The 23,575-nt window shown below is 40.5% G+C and overlaps 1 protein-coding gene across 3 annotated transcripts in view; it reads right to left on the reverse strand.

Moving 5' to 3' along the window:
- The window catches only part of LOC105925257 (cAMP-specific 3',5'-cyclic phosphodiesterase 4B), an 82,285-nt gene that overhangs the window by 37,458 nt on the left and 21,252 nt on the right, over window positions 1–23,575 (reverse strand). Inside the window, exons 1-5 of one of the 3 annotated variants that reach the window (XM_036137931.1) lie at window positions 17,571–17,612; window positions 12,995–13,233; window positions 2,116–2,310; window positions 1,875–1,911; window positions 1,340–1,410 (exon numbers count right to left, since the gene is read on the reverse strand). In XM_036137931.1, the coding sequence (XP_035993824.1) occupies window positions 1,340–1,410; window positions 1,875–1,911; window positions 2,116–2,310; window positions 12,995–13,233; window positions 17,571–17,612 (584 nt within the window). Of the gene's footprint in view, window positions 1–1,339; window positions 1,411–1,874; window positions 1,912–2,115; window positions 2,311–6,533; window positions 6,754–12,994; window positions 13,234–17,570; window positions 17,700–23,575 lie in introns of those variants that run through there. The other 2 variants (XM_021315620.2, XM_036137932.1) reach the window with 2 other exon arrangements.

Here is a 23,575-nt window from a genome sequence, read left to right on the forward strand (position 1 = left end):
ACCTTTTAGATTTCTTCTTCTTTTTTTCTTTTTTTTTAAAGCATAATTTGATATATTTTCTTCCATCAAGCCACCAAGGCCACCATAGAATGAGAAAGGAAGGAAATGCTCGTTATAATGACTGATCAAAGCAGAATAAATCATTCTACACCAGTGATAGATTCTTTAAAACACATTTAGGATTTGAGAAAGAGTCACTGTACTTCTAAAAACAAAAAACAGGACTTTTACGTTCCCAGAAATTTTGTTGGAATCTGGTCTTGTTCTCATGAGCTCAGTGTTGTGTGTAGTCTTGTGCTGTGAACTGAATAAATTATTACTCCCCTAGTAGTCAATAACCCAGATGGTTGTGGAGTCATCCACCCTTATTTTCTAAAACTTGCAGCAGGGCAGTGCAGGCCGGATTATGTTAACACAGGAGAAAGAACACTATCGTCATGGTGCTGCTTGCTTGGTCCACGTTTCACTGAAACTACTTGGTAACCTTATTTACAAAAAAAAAAAAAGATTTTTTAATCTTTTAATGAAACTGTAGAAGGTAGAGACTTTAAAGATGCTAAATCTAAATATCTAAATCTAATGAACAGATATTTTTATATCTATTCTGACATTTTTGTATATGCAAAGGATAGTTTAGTGCCTGTTCCTGTGTTGCCTGACTCAGCAGTCGTATTGGTATTTATACAAGAAACATATGCTTAATAGCTATTAAACACAGATGCAGAAGTAAATATCTAAAACTTGCTGCAAAGCAAATCATGTGAAGCAAAGTGGTGTTTTTTTTCCTCCCGTCTTCGTGCTAACTTGCTTTCAGTAACAGTGTTTGTCGTCAAAGCAGAAACACTAAACAGCTGCTGTCTGGATTCTCCGAAACCATCACAGGCCTACAGTGACCCTTCTCTCTGAGGTTGCAATGACACCATGTGCACCTCTAGTCAGCCTCATGCAGCTGCGGATAGAGATCCAAATGTGAGGTCAGATCGAGGCATCAAGAAGCAAGATAAGGCAAACACCTCTTTGGCAAAAAAAGGAGAAAGAAAACCCTGTGGGTTGTAGTGATTTCATGTCTGCATGTCCCTAACAGCGTGCCTGGTGTAAAGTAAGTCGATGTGGACGTGGACTTTAACCTTTCTTGTATTTATGATGCTTTGGTGCCCCCCGGTGAAACAAATTGGCACGCCAAGGTTCTTGCAACTAAACATTTTTAACAATTAAATTCGTCAGCAACTTTTTAACAAAAAAAATTAAAATAAATAACAGACCCAGCCTTTCGGTTTAGAACATGAAGTCATTGTGTCAAACTAAATATTACTAAAGACAACAAATCAAGCTTACTTACTTGTTAGATACACATTGTACATTTGTCAAGGTAGTGAAATTGTTCCTAATAGTCCGCAGGCTAGCCAGAACCTAAAAACAAGCAAACAAAGATAAATACAAAGAGGTCGAATATATGATTGTATGCTTTTAATTTCAGCAAAGTTTATCAACCCTTCTTTAAAACATATAATCTTTTAGCAAAAGAAGTAGCAAAATTTTGTATCACTACTTTTAGCGCATGGGTGAGGTTTGCAATCCAGTCTTATGTAGAATACATTCAAACCCTCAGACACGCAAACTTATTTTAATTTTAATAACAAGTTTAGACCGAATATCCTAAGCAGGTTACACGGTGACAAAACAAAAGCTGTGTTTTGGCCACTGGCGTTGTTATACTAATTCAAATCCACCAGAGGGCAGAAAGGTTAATCTTAATGAAGGCAGGACGCTCTGCCTGCACCTTGCATCTGAAAGACCGATTTGTTGTAAATGTATCACTGAGTTGCGGTTATTGCTATTTATTTATTTTATCCTGACATGGGATCATCCTTTACCTGGGCAAACGGAGTTACAATCAGGTCCTCATTATGCCTGGAAAGAAATAAGACAAAAGCAACGGCTTGGTTCATATTTTCTTATTGTTCATAAGAAAATGTGCTGCCACACACACCAACACACACACACACACACACATATATATATAAATATATATATATATATATATATATATATATATATATATATATATATATATATATATATATATATACATGCATGTATACACAGACAACTCACAGTTCTCCAACTATAGATGAATTTCGGGACAGGGACTTTGGCGATAGCTCGTAGTCGCTGTCAGAGCGGTACAGGAAGGACTCTCTGCGCTGACCGTGACCTGCTATGTTGGGGTGCAGAACCAGACCCGATCCCGGCGAGGCCTGTGGGTCTGATGGACTGCAGCACAGTGACGGGCCATTTTCAACCTCAAAGCTGAAAAAAGAAAGAAACATAGAATGTTTTTTTTTTAATCAATCCTTCAGCAAAAATTACATTTGGCTTTCGGGCTCTCTTCATCATTGTGTGGTACTTTGTTTAGAAATTCTGAGGTAGATAACTGCATAAAGTGACTCGCAAGGACATTAGTGAAAACACAAAATCACGAAGAACAAGGAACACAGCAGACAGGCCAAAGAACATGAGTGAAAGGTTTTAAATAGTTACTTAATAAAAAAGGAATTGGCTCATAAAATACATCAGTAGTGCAGATTCGGTCAGTCTGAGCAACGCTCTCTCTCCCTGCCCAAGCTTTAAACAGTTCACAGAGGAAATGGTACAGGACAACATGGCCATCCACCTAAACTGAAAGGCCATATTATAGGAGAACCAGCAAAGAGGAACGTGGTAAGTAAAGTAAGAAAAGAAAAGCCACAGTTGTTCAAAGCTCAAGTGGGAGAATCTGTTGACACAACAGCTATTAAGGTATGTTGACACTGAACCCGATCCAGGTGAATTTTTTTGCCTGGATCGCCTGACGTTGGTCACTTGATATTTTGTCTCTCTCCAAACAATTCATGAGGACAACGCAGCATTCCCCCCACTTCACCGGGTCATCAAATAAAAGGCATGTTTATCCTCTTGCCAGTTCCTTTTGTCTATTCCACTCACTGTGGCGAAGATGGAGAGCCATACAATGGAATCGGCGTCTCTGGATCCTCCAGATCCTCCAGATCCTCCAGAGACGCACCAGGTTTGGTGAGATCAGTGGCTCCCAAACCTTTTTCCTGGGGCCTACTTTGGTTCATAGCCCCCTCAAGACACACATGTGTATTTTGTTTTCGAACTACATTGCAATGTACTTCACATCTCAGTAAACTGCGATAAATTAATAAATTAAGTTGCAGTAAAATATACTACAGCCACATTTTAGCAACAAACAAACCACCTTTACAGTGTAAATATTTGAAGTATAACATTCTTTAAGTAAAACAATATTTAACTTTGCTATTAATCTTCAGAAATGCCTGTGTGATCCAAATGGTGGTAAAGACATGAACAACTCACTGAGAGGAAAAAAAAAGGTATTGTTGTGAAAATAAAATGTTTATGCTCATATTGTTGGCTGGTGTGAGCCTGCTTGTTGCTGCAGATCTTCTCAAATCTGGGTTGCAGGTGTGAAACTGCCACTCTAAGCTTGATTTCATTGTCCAGCTTTGATCTGTATTTTGTGTTGATTGAGGCCACAGCAGAAAAACCTATCTCCCAAAGCTAGGATGTGGCGAAGGGGAGAAGTATGACCAGGGCTCTCTTACCTAGCTGTGGGTAATCCTTCTCCACTCCAATCCAAAATGTAGTCAGTGTCTTTGACTTAAACTATAGAATCATCATTGAGTTAGAGGAGATATAAATGAAGTGTTCCTCCTCTGATGTGCTGAGGTCGGCAGGTGGTTTTGCCCTGAAGGGGTGACGGATCCGGTCATACTCTCTGGAATCCTGCCCCAGGAATGTTTCTGAAGAGCAGAGATGTGTGCTTGGATGCCTGAGATCACTGTGATCTGCAGCTTGTTCTCTCCAATGAATGATTTCAAGTTCTCAAATGATTTCACGTTGCCGTGTTTCAGTTGCTGCTGTCACATCTCAAGTTTTCTGGTGAATGATGTGACCGTATCTGCCAGATGTGGGAAGTGTGTGTTTGTGCCCTGCATCTGCAAGTTCAGTTCATTCAGTTTTAAAAACATGTCACTGAGGGAGGCAAGTTTTATTAGGAGCGTGTTTCAGTCAAACTGGTGGGCAGGACGCCTGCCTTCTTCCTTCAAAAAGATGGGGATCTCATCTCTCAGCACAAAGACCCTGGACAGCACTTTCCCACATGACGGCCATCAGGACTCGCTGTGAAACAGAACAGCTGTGTACTCAGAGCCCATTTCGCCACACAGCGCTGAAAAAAATCCAAGCTTGGACAGGTCGTGCTTCGATGCAGTTGACTGTGGCGATGAGACTGGTCATTACTTCATTAAGCTCAGAAGTCAGCTGTTTGGAAGCCAGTGCTTCACAGTGTATCATGCAGTGCCTCCACTGCACAATAGGAGGAGACGCCCTTGATGAGAGCTTGCAGCCCTCCTCGTCTCCCAGCCATAGCCTGTGCCCCGTCTGTGCAGATCCCCACGCTGCCCTCCCGTTTCAGACTGGCCTCTTTTAAATATGAGTCAATGATTTTAAACAGTTCCTCGGAAGTGGCTCTGCCAGGATCTCGTTTGCAGAAAAGCAACTCCTCCCTCATGCCATCTCCTATGAATCTGACGGAAGTTATCAGAAAGCAGTCCTTGTTACTGTCAGTGGCTTCATCCATCTGCAGAGCAAAGCGGCCGTCACACAACTTATCATTAAGCTGCTCCTCTTTGTCCTTTGAAATGTCATTAATGTGCCAACCAATAGTATTATTGGACAGAGGAATAGCCGCAGTTTGTTGGCTGCTGTGTCATCAATCGTAGTTGAAACCATGTCCATAGCACAGGGAAGTAATTATTCCTCCACGATTATGTGCGCTGCTTTTTTTTGGTTTTGCCACCCGATAGGCAACTTTATATGAGCTGAGTTGAGCATGTTCTGGTATTGACAGCTTTACTAAAAATACACTGCTGGGCACGGCAGTTTGCGAGTTTTTGACAGAAAGAAATCAACGGCCTTATCTTTGTGCTCTGGAAGTTTTATCTCCAAAGTGGCATCGGAGCTTGTTAGGCTCACATCAGCTAGCGATTTAAGACAGACAACACACTGCGGTCTCTCCTCATTATGCACCATTGTGAAGGTGAAACCAAAGGTAACCAAGGAAGCAAATTTTGCAATTCTTCACAATATGCTTTACGTTTTTGGATTTGAACCCCCCCCCCCCCCCCCCAAAGGTGCAGCCCCACTTTGGGAACCTTTGGTCTAGATGACAATTGCTCCTGGCGGTGTTCCCGTCTTTCCAGGACCCAGCATAAATGCAACACGAATTGACAGAAAAGTTTAAATTTTTCTACTCGGGCAAAATTTCCCTTTGCTCTGTTTGCAGTTCTGCTTCGCTCTGTTTGCCTAATTTGTGCCATTTACATCGCAGACCGTTAATCCGCTGCTGAAAGCGCCTTTACATAGGGATAACATTTACATGTTATCCCTATGTCGCTCCAAACTTCTTATTCGTGTTCGGTGTGAACACACCTTTAGTTGTCCATCAACAAATCTGACTTAAATAAAAAAGACAAATCAGATAAGCCATTGCTAAAAACAAGCCTAACAGATTCTACGCTGATCTCCAAAAACAACAACAACAATATGAGCCTCAACGTGTCCAAAGCTGGAAAAGTAAAACCCAAAAGGCTTGGAGATCTAACTGCAATGAAATAGCTTTCCAATTGCCTTTCATAACATCTGAATGACCTAGTGAGCCACTGCAGAAGCAGAGACGGATAATCTATTCATCACCAGGGAGTTGGTGCAGGAACAGAGTACAAGCTATTATGTAACCAGATGATGGGGGTAAAAGTTTACACTGAAAGGTCAGAGCCTCAGCACCCAGAGGAGCCAACAGATGCAACAAACCATGAGTTTGAAAACAGAATGTAAAAGAAAAAAACTCAGCAAGTTTAGTGTATCGTTAAAGTCAACACAATTTGTGCAGCAAATATATACGCAACGTGTCAGCATTTACTTTACATTTACTGGCACTGCTGTCACAACTGCTACATCTGGGATTAACCAAACCAGTGGGACGCCAAGTCCCACAATGCTGCCAGAGAAGCATGGATTAATGGGAAATGTGCAAAACCTGATTAAACGCATACAGAACCGCCAGCGTGATCCATGTTGTCCTGTGCATCATTAAAATCCCCTGCTTTCAACAACATTGCCAGCGTGCTTACCCCACAGAAATCAAATCTCTTAATCTGAGACAGGAATCGGCATATTTTCCAACACAATTTCTATAAATCCAGGATTAACTGCAAATATTACAAAACTATCAGAATGGTGAACCATTTACCACTTTTCCTTTGAAACATATAATTGTGGGATATTTAGATCACACGTTTGTCATCTAACAATATAGCACCTGTCTAAAAGACATCTAAAGAAAAATAATAAAGCTATTATATTCCATGCTGACTGGTCAGAAGAAAAAAAACATTACAGTATAAGAACAAAAGATATGATACAGACAAAGGTAGTTTAAAGGTCACCTGGGAGCAACAAGGTGTGCTCTGCTGACCACCTCCTCACTAAAGTCAAAGTACCGAGCTCTGCACCTAGGGGACCTCCGCCACATTTTTCCTTCACATCCTCTTCTTCCCTCCTCATTGAGCAACAAAAAGCGACGATACTGTGGCTGCTGACAGACACGGACTCGAAGATTCCCTTCTCTGTCCCATAACAAGCGGAGCGTCGGGATAACGTCAGCTTGGCAGGCGCTCGCAGGCAGATCTGAGCTGGAACACTGGGAATGGAAAAGCAGTCGCTCTGTTTATCTGACCAGCTGTCCCTTACTCCTCTATATTAAAACCCTGCTGCAGATTAGTCAGCCTGTTCATTGTCTCAACTGACTTTGGCTATATGAGAGGTTCTAAAATCATGGAGGTTTGCAGTGGAATGAAGGTTCAACAACCTGAATATACAAAATAAGATTTATTTTAGAAATGATCGCCATGTTGCACGAGGATGAACTCTTGTGTGTGTCTGGAGAAAGCCACCAGCCCCCTGTGACCGTGCAAAGACAAGTGGGTATATTTATTCAATTTAGTCCAATTAAAAAAGGGAATTGTGACTTTGTGTGAGAAAATGCTCGTAGCTACTTGTTCTACATTATAGCTTAATCACCAACAGTCTAATTTTCAGTCTCCTGTCATCATACAAAACACTTTAGGGTTCTGGTAGTGACATAAGCCACAAAACAGTGCTAATTTGACAAGTTGCCAGGGTTTATATAATGAACGAATACAGCCCTCATCCCAGAAAATGTAGTTTTAAAAGCCAGAAAGCCAGTATGCCTCAGTGACATGTGGAAAAATGAGCAGAACTGTCCTGAGAGGAACATCCTGAGAGGAACAAGGAAAAAAATCAGGTCAGCCATCAGAAATGGAGGATATATATATATATATATATATATATATATATATATATATATATATATATATATATATGCTACATTAAGAATGCTTATTCTTTTACTTCAAGCGCACCAATGTCTTTTTTTCCTATGGAGACTGAGATAAGGTTTGGTGATCTATGAAAAATAATAGAAATGTTGTTATAGAGGAGAAGCTGCCCGTAACCCTGCGGTGTTTTTTGTTTTTGACTGGCTGCACAGTAGAGGTTTTTATTTTGACTGGCAACGCTAACATCTAACTTTCTCCTGACAAGATAACAAGGCAGGTTGGTTTGGAAAACTTTTCCCTGCCGATATGGCACATATCTAAGATAAATCTCAATACGGTACACTAAGTAAGGGTGTGTCAGCACATCAGTCTACCACAGAGACTCAAAGCAGTCTTGTGGACAGACACTGCTGACCAAGAAGTCACAACGATTAGATTTTTCATACAAGTCCTTTTGCTTTGACTCTGGGAGCTCTGACCGGTGATGCATTTGTGCCAAGTTCATCTTCATGTCTGACTTCTGAAAGAATCTTCTACTTCATTTAAACTATGTTTACATGAACCAAATTTCCCAATAATATTTGAATTATATTCGGATTAAAAAACTAAAGATAATCAGATTGTATCATTTATATGGGCACCCAATCAATTAACCCGATCATAATGTGCGTTTATATGTACCAGGCTTTATTCAGAATAGAACTACTCTAACATGCACAGTTATCAATTTTACCTAAAAAAAGACAGAAACTTCACGTTTACGTCAGGCGCACATGTGCACTCAGGCCATTTTGCCACATTCAGAATAAGTTGGTCCTGACAAGCATTTACATGCATGTTAATCGGATTGTCAATCGGCATAAACCACCCGTCTCATTCGAAAAAAAAATGTCATTCCGATTGAGCTTAATCCAATCATAATAATCCGATCTGAGTATATAACTTGTATCTGCAGATACAAGTCTATTATCTGAGACAATGAGAATATCATTTGTGTTTTTTACCATAATGTTTCAGTGCACGAGCTCTGAAATCTGACTAAAACTGCTCAAACAGGGCTTTACTATATAAATGCTCACTCACTTGATTAGCAACTATTTTCTCAAGCACTTTAGATAGATATAAAGGGTTTTTGAACACTTATCTTTGTCTAAACTCTTCAATTTTCTTAAATAATGCTAATTTATTTGGTCTTGTTCATTTAAATTTGGGTTGTGGTGAATGACAATCATGGCGAGAAAATGTTTTACATCACAGAGCATTTATGTGGGCACAAAATTCACCTAGATAAGAGAAACAGGAGCCTGTAGGTCTGTGGAACATTTCACCCATCTAAGTGGAAAAAATAAAAAAACAAAAACAAAATTGTTTTGAGCCCCTGAGGCTCAATAGTGATTGCCATTAAAGCAGAGACAGGAAAATTAAGCTATGCACATTTATAGTAATTCAGTCTTGCTGATTGATGTAAAGCCAACAAGGTCTCCAACAGCACACCTAAATAATAAAGAGACCACAGAAAATAAAATGAATAATCACGGGGCGTGATCCTGTAAATTTCTGTATACTTGTTTCAAGATGAAACTTCCAGGCCTCAGTCTTGCTTGGTTTGTACTTTCAGCATCTGTATGATGAAACTATGTCAGAAGAGCAAATGTCATCATGGTAACATTTCAACATATTAAAAAGAGCAGCCGTAACAAAAACATTTTTCAATCTGCTCTGAGAGCCACATGGTTGTCTGTTCTCTACGGTTGTCTGCTTTTATTTCCTGATAGATCTGAAGCCCATACAGGGACTTGAGTTATGATACGCAGGCAACTGTTTCTGGGTTATGCTCTTCAAAGGTTATTAAGAATGTTTGTCCACATATTTCTGTTCTTAACCTAAAACCGTATTGATAAACTCCTCTGTTGAGCTCTAAAATACACTCGTAAACTAAATTCTGCCAAATAAAAGCTGATCCGATTGACTAAGCCCAGAACACCCCTACAAACTAAAGAGACTAGTTAAGATCCCACAACTTCTGCTGTGCTCTAACCAGGCACAGCACAAAGCCGAGGTTTCTGTCAGGGACTATTCTAGGTCAGAAGAAACTAGAAAACAAATCATCTTTGTCATCAGGCGTTGACTTTTGCAAACGTATTTCGAACAGACATCAAAGAGGTTTGTTCGTGGCCTTCTTCTGAAACAAGAGCTCAGGGGAACGGTGGGTTTCTGACCTAGATTAGTAGCAATGAAACTTTCACAAATGTCCACCTACTATATAAAAAAATAATAGCACAATGTGCAAGCAGTAGAATTTCTACAAAGAAATTGTTTTTATTAAGATATTTACAAAAGAAATGGCATGTTGAGAATTATATATACTGTGCACAATGAGCTATTTTAATACCTTTGTTATCATGACAACAATGCAACCTTTGTATAATTCCTGCAGAGCCTTTTTCCTATAACAGGGATATTTTTGAATACATAAAGTATCCTTCGTATTTACTCTAGGTCCTTGAGGTTTGAAGGTACCTTTGCAATCCCCAATTTTTTTTTGCACATTCTGAATCAGATTCAAGATAAAACTGCTGCTGGACTTGTCCAAATCTTAACATTACATTTAATGAGAATAAATATGATGATAAAATTAAAATATGATTTTCACTCTTTAATCTGGCAGGGGGGGGGTCATTTTGAGATCATGTGTACATATATGTGTCTACTATGCTGCAGTAGCCCACCTGCTTCAAGGTCCAATCTGTTGTCCATTCAGAGAAGGCATTCTGCATAGCTTGGTTCTAATTAGAGGCTGTTTGAGAATTGTTCTCTTTCTTGAACCAGTCTGTTTATCATCAAGGCCTTTTTGCCCAGACAAATGGTACTCCCTAGGTAATTTCTCGCCTTCAGACAATTCTCTGTAAACCCAAATGTTGGTTGCATGTGAAAATTATAGTCGATTAGCAGGTATTGGAAAAACTCAACTCAGCCCATCTGGCACCAACCATGCTGCATTTAAGGCCCCCCAACTTACTTTTCCTCCCCACTCTGAAGCTCGGTTTGAGCTTCAGCAAATCATCTTTGTCACAGCTCCCTAAATGCAATGAGCTGCTCCAATACAGTTGATTGATGTTACTATTTGGGTTAACAAGTAATTGAACAGGTGCATCTCATAAAATGATTGATACGGCGCTTTGCAGAGATGAACGCATCACTCATGACTCATGTTGGTGCCAGGTGTAAAGTTGGTCTGGGCCAACTGTTTGACATGAGTTTCTATGCAGCACATCTTTCCTGGCTTCTGTACTGATCAGACGTTCATACTGAGGAAGCAACCTTACGCCATTTAAGCAACCAAAAGGTCAGGCAGGAAATACTGCTGTGCTCGTCTCAGTCAGTGAGCTCTGGTGGGCACACCTGACGTGGAAACATTGATTTAAACGTACTAATGCTGAACCTTGCCTCATCCATCAGAACTGAGGTTTGAAAGAAATCAAAGTGCTGCTCCAGGTGCTGACAAAGATCTCAGGAAATACAGAAAATTTAAAAAAATTAAATAATGTCCAATGACTATTTCATCTCTATATAAAGCTTTAAAGATTTAAAGAGTTAAATGGTTGTGAAAAATTGTTGTGAATAATTTTGATTATTGTGGTGTAATGTTTACCATTAAATTCACTTTGAGAGAAATCGTTGCGGTCATTAAGATGAAGCCCCAGATAACATGAACAGCTTTTCTATGATTCATTACCACCTAACAGCCCACACATGTCCCCGGGTAATAAATCGAACGCACCCTTTCACGGGGGAATAATCACATCTCTGTCAGAGCTGCAATCTGTGGCCTACTTACCTACTGACTTAATCCTTGATAGCCTGAGATAAAGAATGTTCATCCGAGTCTCAGACCTCAGGTCCAAGTTAAAAGACAGGATCACAAAAAAAAAAAAAAAAAGAAAAAAAAAGATCACCCACTGACCTGCCATGACTCAACTACAACTGCAGAGTTATTACACGGACAGTAGGTTCCTCAGTACGTTTTACTCACCGATATCCTCCTGTGTAAAAATACGTCTGGCCCAATCATTGACAAGCCTACATTTTATCTGCAGGTAGAGCTCATAACTGAATTGTTGTTGTTAGACTCGTTCACTTTACACCTGGATCAGCCAGGTGCTGACTAAGGACGCACATTAATATCAGGTCTGAACAGATCCCAAATCTCAGACTACAGCCCTCATCTCTGCCACTATGCATCGCACAAGTGTCTTTGATTTAAATTGGACAGGAATATGTTGAGTTTTCACAAAGGTAACACAAATTAATCTAAACAGTAATACTTTTTCGTACATACATTACGGTATTCAATTTATTATTGTGTGCTTAGTTTTTCCATTTTATCCCTTAGTGTCATGTCATTGTTTTTAATGGTCAGCATCTTGCGTCAGCTGTGGCTGGGGTTAAAACGCTTTACAAATAAAGTTAGAGAATTAAGTTTGAAACAAATCATGATTCCAGCAATCAGAATCAAATTTAAACATAAAAGTGAGAAAGCAACAGTGAAATCATTTAACACACTGAAAGTAAGAAAATGTGAAAAGGCCTAAACTCTTTAGAAAGAGTTCAAACCAAATTATTCAGAAACCAGTTTGAGAGAAAGACAACACAACCTTGCATCCATAGTGGGATGCAATGAAAGTTTTCTAGATCCATTACAGAGAAATTGACCATTTGCTGTGGGAAATTGTATATGAGTAGCAGAAAGATGAAAGAACCCTATGAAAGCGTCAATGGGTAATATCTTCTGAAGAGGAGTCTTCCCTACATGTAGTTTAAAGCAGCAACAAGTGAAGAACAAAGGACCCATCTAGCTGAGTGCATTGCAGCAATAGAAAGTGCTCGCAGTAATAACAGAAAATGCTCTGTCGCATCAATTTCCTGCATGAAATAACATCAAAGACAGAAATACACGGATATATTACAATAAGGCACCGCTGGACAATTTGTTTCTTATTACAAGCCAAAAAAGTCCTGCCGTCTTTCACTGGAAAATAGGACTACTATGTTTATTGCTGATAAAATGAAACAGATCTATTGAAGAAACAAAAAAATCATGATTTTTTTTTTTTTGTGAACCTTTGTCCCAAGTTGTTTCTAAACATCTTGTGACAAATGTTTGAGCTGAAGAGGAGAAAACTTCTGACACCTGCTTTATAGTCAGGTTTCTGTCCTCATGAACACGCCTGTCTCTCTGTTCAGTGGTTTCGGTCAGTCGTACAAATGCCTGTTTTCGTTACTGTCCACATTAGCGGCGCAAACGTTCGTTAAAAACAGGCAGACTCGTTCAAAAGCACCATGTCCTGTTTAAAATAGGAACTGCAGTTAATGCACTGATGAACGTAAACCTGATGCTTGAGTATAAATACTCAAAGTAATTACAAAATTTAAACAACACCAAATGTTCTAGAATAAATAGAAAAGCGAGCATAAAACAGGAGGCATTTCAGAGACACTTGCTGCTTTAGCGGGACTCTAACACGGTGCTGAAGGGGCTGATTTGTCACCTGTCAGGATCGGCCTGTGTGATGTCGATGCGAGGCAGAGGCAGGCTTGTGGGTCTGGTCCGGGTCGTGGGATCTTCCTCTGGTGTCAGCGGCCTGCCCCGGTCCCTCTCCTTTTCTGCCTGTCGCCAGGACAAGGGAGGCAACTGCAGGTTACCAGAGAAGCGCCGGTGCACTTTGAACGCCTCCACGCTGAGGGTGCTGCCCGGTGAATACTGCCCTCCAGGAGGCTCTGTATTCTCCTAAAGAGCCAGAAGATTATTACAGCTTTTAGATTTTTGCACAATATCGAGGAAGACTCAGTCAAGATGGGTTTTAACATAACTAAAAGGAGATTTAAAAAGGTGTTATATTATGTGCTTGAAATATAGATATCATCTTTGTGCCTGCATGAGGGGAGAATTAGAACATACTGACAGGATCTTACGTAATAACGGTGACAGTGATTGCTAGAGCAATAAAAAAAAAGGGAAACCACACATAAAGTCGTGCATCACAGAAGAAAAAAATAGACAAAAACGTACTAGAGAACAACTAATGATCTTTTAAGAGACTCAATCTGCCTGCCCTGTTCACTACTGTGGCAACACTTGGATTGCTTTTCAGCTCAGAGAAGACTGATGCTCTGTTTCATCCACTTGACACCTGAACTGTCAATTGACATGTTTATGAAGCTGTGGCGAAAATAAATTGTGTGTTTAATGTGAACGTTCCAAGTAAAGAAGCCCAAAGGGCTGGCCTGAAACGATGGGCTGTAAACAAGCCAAAGCACTGGGGAAACAGAAGTGGGCTGGCACAGCTCATTTCCTTCCACTTTATGTTCACCGCATGCAAGAGGAAATGAAACACGCCAAAAGGTTTTTAAATGAAGGAGGGTGGTGTGGAGGCTTGATGACGACAAACAGGGAGGGGGGGGGATCCCTTGAGTGAGGATGAGGCAAGCACCAAATTGTCTCTTTTGCTGGTGTGTGTGTGTGTGGGGTGCAAGAGAGCGGATGATGAAGAGGAGGAGGAGTGGGCAACACAGGATCTGACAGTGAGCGAGTATGAGAAGAAGGAAGCGTGAAGCTACAGGGGGACCAGGTCTAGGTGGTCAGGTCTCACAAAACACGATTATTTCGGATTACGGATGTGCAAATCAGGATTCCTTTTATCCGTAACAATACCTTGAGTCGTCTAATATTAAGCATTTACCAAAACAGTTTCAGCCAGAAGCTACATCAAAGCTCATAACATCAACGGCAGGAGTATGGCTGGAACCTGAGCAGCCTTGAGTCCAGTAAATTAACAGAATGCACTTCATCGTTATCATCATCAAGATAAATGTTTCTCACTTTTTGCACTCTTCAATAATATTCCAGACACTAAAGTATATATATTTTTTAAATATATTTTGTCACAACAGGAGCTTGTGCAGGTGTGTTTTAATATCCTGCTCCCACTCAGGGTAAATGGGTTTATACCTCATCGTGAGATGGGGTATAACCATAGTAGAAACTCTAGCGATGGCGATAATAATGGTAAATATTGCAATGACGACATCAGTCAGGACACTCTTTCCTCTCTTTGTCCCCTGGCCTTCCATCACTCTGTGACCTTTAGCCATTTGGACAATTTCACTTGTTTCTGGTACCAGCATCTGGTGCCGTCAGACGCTAACTGGGCAAATATTACATTAACATGAAAAAAAATCAGGTTTATCATCCTTAAAATATATTATCCATATTATTTCATTCCATTTGGGATTAATAAGGTATTTTTGAATAGAATTTATTGCTCTCCAAACAGTCCTTGGCAATATAAATATTGCACAAGTTAATATTGTGATGACAATACACTCGCTATATATGGTGCAGCCCTATATCACACTATTGTGTATCCGTGTTTTATGACAAAGGCAGACACAACGCCGTTGGAAAAGGTGTCCAGGTTCCGGCCTAAGTGTGCTGTTGAAGTGATGCATCTAAAGGATGCAGGACAGTAGCTTTTGGGGACTGGACTTGTGCACCTCTGCTGTAGGCAATTAACACTCTGACATTGTCTTATTACACACAGGACCGTGTAGCATCTACAATTTGATGACCAGCTAAGCTACTTTCGAACATACATTACGTTTTTTGAGCAATTACACTGAATCATTTGCTGAGGACCTGCTAAATGTGGTCATGGACATCTGGCTGAACAATTTTGTAGCCCACAGAATTCATAACACTGTCCTCCAGCACACTACAAAAATGTTCGAAGGGGTTAAGTGGATCGGCCTGTGACCTGGAGGGTGGTGGGGTGTGAAGTGCTTCCTTTAGATTTAAAGAGGCAGCACCAAAACACGTTGGTCTCAGAGAGACTTAACAGCAGGGCTGTGAAAGAGAAATGTTGAGGTAAATTAATAAAGGATGCAGATCAGGGCATTGCTGTCCCAGAACTGAATGATTTAGATGTGAAAAGGAAGAAATGAAAAGCTTGACATGTCCCCTTTAATCTGGACTGCTATATTCTACACCTGGTACAGATTGCTGAACACACAGTTAGTGAAGCTATACTCTACTTATGAAAACAAAAAACACAGGGTATCTTATTTTACCCCCAAATATTACTAAATTCCTGTCCCATCTTGTTCTCATAACCTAAACATTATGCGTAGTCTTATCGTCAGTGGCAGACATCATGTTTTGTTCCACTCCTACGGCAAACTTAATAAATATCATTACCCCAAAGGTACATTTGGTTTAAAGGTTAAATCAGAGATCAAACGTTTCTTTTCAAAAAAAAAAGTCACTACCAGTGAATGCAGGGATGGACATGGCAAAACATCAATAAGACAGTAAAAAGCAAAATAAAGACTTTACAACTATAAAGCAAAGGTCTCTGGCAGAATAACATACACTAGCAAGGATTGCAGTTTGTTTTTGCTGGCTGATTGTCAGTGACGACAGCACTGTTGATGTCCTTGCTCTTTCTAAGAGATGCAATTTGTCTGATTTATTGCCTCCATCTCTCCAAGACACAATGCACCTGTAGCAGAGAATCACCGAAAATCCAGTCTGACAGTACATGACTACTCTAACTACTGATCCGAGTCTCTTGTCAGATGAATGCTGAAAGCAGCCATCTCTTGTCAGTAAATCGGGGCTTTTGGTGTTTCATTATGCTCTATTGAGCTACTGTAGAATACAACTGGTTTCCCTTTGGTGAACAGTCTTATATGACTTATAGCTGAATAAGATTATTCATCTTTTTAGTTAATTTGCAATAAAAGCTTAAATGTGTGCATCAGAACACTGTCAAAGTTCAGCTAGGGGGAAACAACGAGCCTCACAGGAAGTTGGAATAAGTGCTCTGTGATAATGAAAAGGCTTCCTTAGCATAGGAAAAAGTCTGCTGCTCTCTGAGGCGCTTCCAGGAAAGCTTTTTGAAGACAGTCTTCATAAATGAATCGGTGTGCGACTGAATCCGCTGCATGTGATGACTGGACTATCCAGTTATTATTCGACTCAGGGTTAAATATTTAATACTGGAATCTCGATGAAAGGTGGAAGACGAACGCTGAAAAATGTTGTTTGATCTAGAGGAGAGAAAATGTGTGGAGTTACCATCAGATACCCTCAGCTCCTTGTCAGAGCAACAAAGCCAAACACAAATACTGTTGCATTATTGAATCCTAATGACATGTAGGGCTTTAAAGAGACATTCAGCTCAGGGGACGTTATATGAGACTGAAATAATGAGAATGATGACATGTCTGCTGGGTTTACTTGGATGGAAAACCTCTGCACCCATCAGTCTGGATGATTGGATTGAATTGACTTTGTAAAGGGTTCTGAGATGACATGTTTAAATGGCGCCGCATAAATAAACTGAGCTGAATTGAATTTGCATTAATCTGTTCTGTTTATCAAACAGCGTTTATTGTCTATGCAGCAGTATAAGTGGTTGGAGAAGCAGAAGGAGGCAAGTCACAGCAGCGACACTTTCATCATCAGGGTCTGGCTTGTCCTCTGAGCTCCATTTGGAAGATGTCAAAGTAAATGATCTGGCTTTCCAGCCTAATAATAAACACCAGTGGTGGAGAGGAGAAACAGATGGGCCTCTCTGTCAGCTCTTCTCTTTGTCCTTTTATCCACGCTTCCAATCACTCGTTGCTCTGAGCGTCTCCTGCGGAGCGCCGCCTTTACTCATATCATGAGGCCTAAATCCTGTGAAAACGCTCACACACAAACAACACTCCATCCTAAGCTACAAATGAGCACACACGCACACACAGACACGCTGTCCCTTCTCAGCAGCGTGTCCTGCTGAATGTCGGCCTGTTGTGACTACAGTCATCTCTTAATGAGTCAGAAACCACCTTCTGGACACATTGTACTGCACTGCCGCCGTGTTTTCCTGCTAAACCGCATTGTGTCTTTATTCAGGAGCAAACTGGGTGGGTAGGGAAGTGGAACTTTTTTCAGAAAGTGTGCTTACAGTGGGTGAAAGGTGAAACGCAGAATTTCTAGCGAGAGGAAAACAATCATAACTAAATACAGTATAACGCCTGCCAGGATGGAACAGATGGATGGTTGGAAAGTTCAGCATTTACCTCGCCTGGTGTGACTCCGTGAGCGCTTCTGCTTTTCTTCATCTTGAGGGACTGTTAATCAGACTCAATTTGTCAGCTCTTCTCTCCAAAAAACAAAACTCTTTCCAGCTCTGCACAGCTCCAACAGTACTGCAAACAGGAGACAGGCAAGGTTACAAATTGTGTCTATATTTGACAAAAACAAGGCAGGGTACGTTTATTTATATTGCACAATTCATATATAGGTACATGCAAAAGAATTGAACTTTTTGTCATTCATTTCATGCAGTGAAACTCATATATAATATACAATTACACAGAGTGAGATATTTCAGGCCTTTATTTCTAGAAATTTGGGGATTATGAGTTACAGATAATGAAAACAGAAATTTCAGTGTCCATGGTCTCTGAAGCAGCTTTTAGTACCTTTAGCAGTGGGCAGGCGCCAAGTTCTGCTGGAAAAGGAAACCAGGATCGCTAAAAGCTCGTCAGCAGAAGGAAGCATGCCGTGCTCTAATAGGTCCTGCTCAGTGGCTGCATTGACTGGGAACTTCAGAAACCCCTTTGGATCAACACTTCCAGATGACATGGTACCCCAAACCATCACCGACTGTGGAAACGTCACTCTGGACATCAAGCAACATAAATTCTGTCTCTCCACTCTTCCTCCAGACTCTGGGACCTTGATTAAAAAATAAACGTAACATTTACTTTCATCTGAAAAGAGGACTTTGCAACACTGTAAAACACTGCAAAAGTCCAGTTCTTTTCTCCAAATCTCAGGTAAAGTGCGTGTAACCCATGTGCAGGATGGGTCTGTGGCTCTTGATGCCCTGACTCCAGCCTTAACCCACTCCCTTTGAACTCTCACAAGTTCTTGAGTGGAATTTGCTTGACAATCCTCTCTAGGCTGCAGTTCTCTCAGTTGCTGGTGTAACATTTCCTACCACACTTTTTCCTTCAACTCAACTGTCTATGAATTTGCTCGGATAAAGCACTCTGTGAACAGCCAGCTTCTCCAGCATGGACCTTATGTAGCTTAGCCTCCTTTTGGAGGGCATCAACGACTGTCAGCAGCCTCCCCCATGATTTGTTTCCTACTGACCCAGACTGACCCTCAGTCTGGGTCAGTAGATTGGAAGCCATGAGTTTCCAATCTTTGACTTTTTCTCAATATTTTGACTTTCTGAGACAGAATTTTGGGTCCTTCTTATCTGTAAGCCACATACACCAAAATTAGAAGAAATACAGGCATGAAATATCTCTCTTTGTGTAATGAATCTATTTAATATACGACTTTCACTGTCTGAAACGAGGGATAAAAAACATTAAGCCTTTTCACAATATTCACGTTTTTAGATGTACCTATAATGCCTGAAAAGATCAGAGTAAGGCTGCACAGTTTATCATAATAATATTGTAATCACAGAATCACTGTGTGCAGTATTCATATCACAAAGAACAGTTTGGAGTGAAATAATTGTTGGCTAATTTAGCCCAAGTATTATGAACTTGTATTTTAGGCTGACTGTGTCTAATGGCAGCAGACTTTGTCCAAAACTCTCAGGCTGAATGGCGCAATGCAAAGTTGCTCTGTATCATCCTTGAGGAACATCCTGGATGTAGAAATGCTCTCAGCATTCTGGAAATTTCAGAAATAATGTAAAGAATAACCCTTAGAACAGATAGGACTCCAAGTCCAGTCCTAGAGAGGTCCTGTCCTGCAACTTTTACATGCATCCCTGTTCCAACATACCTGAATCATATGAATGGATCATTACCTGCAGAATATGATGACATGCTGCAGAGGTAATTCAGCCATTCAGGTGTGTTGGAACAGACATACTTACATACGAGGTACAGGATAGTAAATCACGAGGACTTGAGCTGGACACCACTACTCCAGATTATGCACACAACGACAATGGTCTTTGTAATGCTAGCTGTGCTAATCACTAACATAAGATGACAACAACATTTTAGAATTAAAACTCTGGGTTAACTTGGTCAATAAAAACAGTTAACCCTATTTTACAGTGATTGGCCTCTCATATGTCTTGCAAATTTTGGTTAATGGACTGAATTTATATACTGACCACTAAAAGTGGTTTACACCAGAGCATACTCCACCACTCACTCTCTCCCAAATAGACGCGCACACATTCATACACTGATATCTTTTGGCAACTTGGGCTAAGTGCCTTACCGACATATCGACATGTGGAAAGGGGGAACACACAACTTTCTAATTGCAAGGCACAGCTACTGATTCCACTGAGCCATCTGTATCCATTTCTTCAGTGCCCTTCTTGTATCTTCTCATAAACTATTCAGAATTGGCCGAATCAATATCTCCAGGTCAAAGGTTTTTTTTAAAAAATTGTATATCAGAAATCAGACAGAATCTATTATAGATGCCTCTCTAAACATGTTATGTGGCTGATCACCAGCACACAGACAACAATTAGCAGTTTCCTGCTTTGTGTGGGCTCATTAAACATTAAGGCTCAGTTGGGCATCATCTCCAGCACGATCTTTACCACTGTAATTAACACTGAGTGATTACAGTGGATTTAGGGTCTACAAACTAGTCTTGGAGTGAGTCTGTAACCATTAAAGGACACAGGAGGATGAGGCATCCCCCTTGCTGCGGAGGGGGCACGCCGCTGAAGAATTCATCTGAAAGGTGAAATTACAGGAAACTTGAAACTGTCTCCAATGAAGCGTGCAGTCAAGGGTTCAGCTTTAAGAACAGGTTCTCACCCACATTTTACAACCTCTAGGTCAGACTTAAGGAGGACTTGATTTGCCTTTCCTTTTTTTGTAGATGTCCAAAAATTTGATAGAGGGTAAAATTTGTCAATTCAGAGATCGGTGTAAAAAGGGACAGAGGCAAGGAAAAAAAGTGTGAAAGATGAGGGGAGAAAAAGTTCTTTTAAGCTGTTATACACAACATTTAGCATCAAAATGATTAAAACTGATTAAGAATGAAACTCTCAGCAACAACGGGATACCTTCACATGGTACAGCCACACAGTTAGGAACGGATATTCATGCATCCCACAGAATGAACTGCAGTCAGTGCTGAGTCACTCACTGGCAACTTCAAACTGTCAATGTTGAGCTTGCCCTGTTCTTTTAATAGAAAAATTATGCAAAAACAAGAACCAACCATAAAGGAAACTAACAAAAACACATCAAAATAGGATAAAGGATAGAAATGAGCCATTTTCATAGGACATACCACTTTGTCATAGTATAATATAACACTAATACACTGCCTCAGTCATGCCTTGTGTCTTGTTCCATTGGTCAGCCAGCGCTGGGTGCAGTGCCTGTACCCTCCTCAACAACAGAGCAGCAGGGAAAATGACCACAAGGCAAACATGATTGACTCTTCAGAGGGACAGAAACGTATCAATATTTTCCATGTCTCTATTGATCCAGGCTCAGTTCCACCCACACTGGCCCTGCTTGGCAGCCTCTGTGTCCTTTGGTTAATGTCAGTGTAGGACTTTTGCTGCAACTGCAATTGGAGTTCTTTAATAGCAAAAGATCGTTTATCTCCTGGAAACTAAATGACTTTGTTTGTAGCCTCCAACACAAACAGCCAAGTGTAGTGCGACAGGTAACAAGGAGAAAAGCTAGCACAAAAGCTAAGATGGCAGCACATCGTACAGGAATTTATCTTTATTTGTTATCTGAGACTGTTGAAGGTTAATACCCAGAAAAAACACTTAGACCACAGCAGGTGAGAGATGTTCTGAATATCTATCTATTATATATGTCTCAGGTATGCAAACTTGGATAAAACATTTTTTATAAATGGTATATAATTAAAAAAAAATAAGTTATTAAACAACAAATAGATTTGATTAAATGGTTATTAAGTAAGGCATCAAGAGATCTAATATTGACCCATTTAATAGGAAACTTGGTAGAAAAAGTGACAACTATTCAAGTATTTAAAATCAACTTGCTTGTTAAAGATGGTCCATAAATAATTCCATAACATACGACATGTCGAAAGGATGACGCCACATGTGGTCAATACCAGTCTGTTTTCATTGTATTGAGATTCAACTCAAGGTTTGCCCTGTCCGTTCAATAACCCAGAATCCCCTCTCTCTGATAATGAAGAAGCTAAACCTGCTTACAATGTGTGGTGGATTCAAACTCACTTTCTATCCAAGAGCCTCAGTCTAGCCTGGAATGACACTATTTAAAAAGATCCTTAAAAGCAAGCCGTCTGGCTCGGTGCTTTAAATATTTACATCATGTTCAACTGTTCCATGTTTGACACGGACAGTTATTGCTGTTTACATAAAGTGAGATGGAGAAGGACTTTGGAATGAGGAACGAAGAACACTCTAGTTTGCTTAGCTTAACAGCACAAATCATAAATTTGCTGATAGATACATTTTGAATTTTTGAAATGGGACTACCCACAGACATACTAACATATGCAGAATCCTGAATAAGCAAGCAAGGCCCACTGCAGATTTGAAATACAGGAATCATGAGTTGATGGACTATTAGTACTACAGTTCACCTTATTTATTGTCAGCTCACATGTTTTCAGATCGATTTGGTGTCAAAGAAATATTCTTAAAGGAGAGAACAAGTTTTAAAAAATCAACCTAGGTTTTGCATTATGCTGACGCTTCACACCTTTTGGAGAGACAAGCACCCAGAATGCATGCTTATGATGTATCTCTGGACAATTTTAAGTGAGACTAAAGGTGACTTAGCTTTTAATGGTAGAGAATGTCCTGGAAAAAGTCTTGAAATAGCAAAAAATAACTTACTGCATTAACTAGGTTGTGCACGTGTGTGTGGATTCAGAAGCAGGCATGTGCACAGACAGTTATGGGGACAGGTGCTTGAGCCAAAAAAGGGGCACTCATTGCCAAATTGTTTCATAATCTTAAACAAAAACCCAGTAGGATACAGTCGGAACTTCAATATTTATTTTTATCAACACAAGCAATACACATTTGATAAAATAAGGTGACTCAAAGGATCAAACTGAGTAAATAGACAAATACTGGGCAAAGACAGGCAGAATAAGGCCATAATGGGCATATAGCCTATTAAATATAATATATTGACAATATAACTTAAATACATTTCTTCAAAATATATTAGAATGTAATGTTAATTAACTAGCAAAATGAGTCCTCGACTGTTGGAAGTATATGTTGTGCCAGTTCAGACGTGACAGAAAGCGGGCATCAATTCGGGACGTAACGGACTGCGTTACCCATGATGCAATGTGGTCAAAATGGCCACCAACTCATGTAGTTCATACGTGACAAAAGCTGCATCAATTCGGGACGTAACGGACTACGTTACCCATGATGCAATGTGGTCAAAATGGCCACCAACTCATGTGGTCAAAATGGCCACCAACTCCCATCACGCAACACGGCAAAATGGCCGCCGATCAAGATAAAGTTGCTATGGTGATGGCTATAAAAGCCGATCACCCACGACCATCTTTCTTCTTCCCTGGCTTTTAGCCAACCCGAGAAGACACGCACAGCTGATTCCCACGCCACGTGTTCGATTGCTCGCTGGACCGAGATTTTTCGACGCAACGGTTATTCCCTGCTTTATAACAGGAGGTCGACTTAAATAAGTACTTTTAAATTCCCTCTGATCAAAAGACTGAGAGACTCCGCATCTCCCACTGATCGAAGAGGACCCCGCTTTTGTCTGGCCAACAAAGCGACTGTTGAACCCGGAGGAAGAAACGAAGCAGCTTCTTCCCCGTCCCGCTGCAGCCTGTGGACAACTGCGCTCGTCGAAGCGCGTCCAGAAAGCCACACTCGGAGCGTTCCGGACCAGCCCCGAGGCACCTCAAAGTAACGGGGGTTTTCCCCTTTCATTTCTGTCTCACCAACAGGGTGTTTAGAAGTGCCTGGGCAGGCGGTAGAACTTTGTAGGTGTTGGTTAATGCTTTTATTCCACGACGAAGTTGGAATTATTTTGCTGAACATTTTCTTTGTATGTGCATGCATTTT

This window comes from Fundulus heteroclitus, chromosome 6, assembly GCF_011125445.2.
Source record: "Fundulus heteroclitus isolate FHET01 chromosome 6, MU-UCD_Fhet_4.1, whole genome shotgun sequence".
Lineage (NCBI taxonomy): Eukaryota > Metazoa > Chordata > Actinopteri > Cyprinodontiformes > Fundulidae > Fundulus > Fundulus heteroclitus.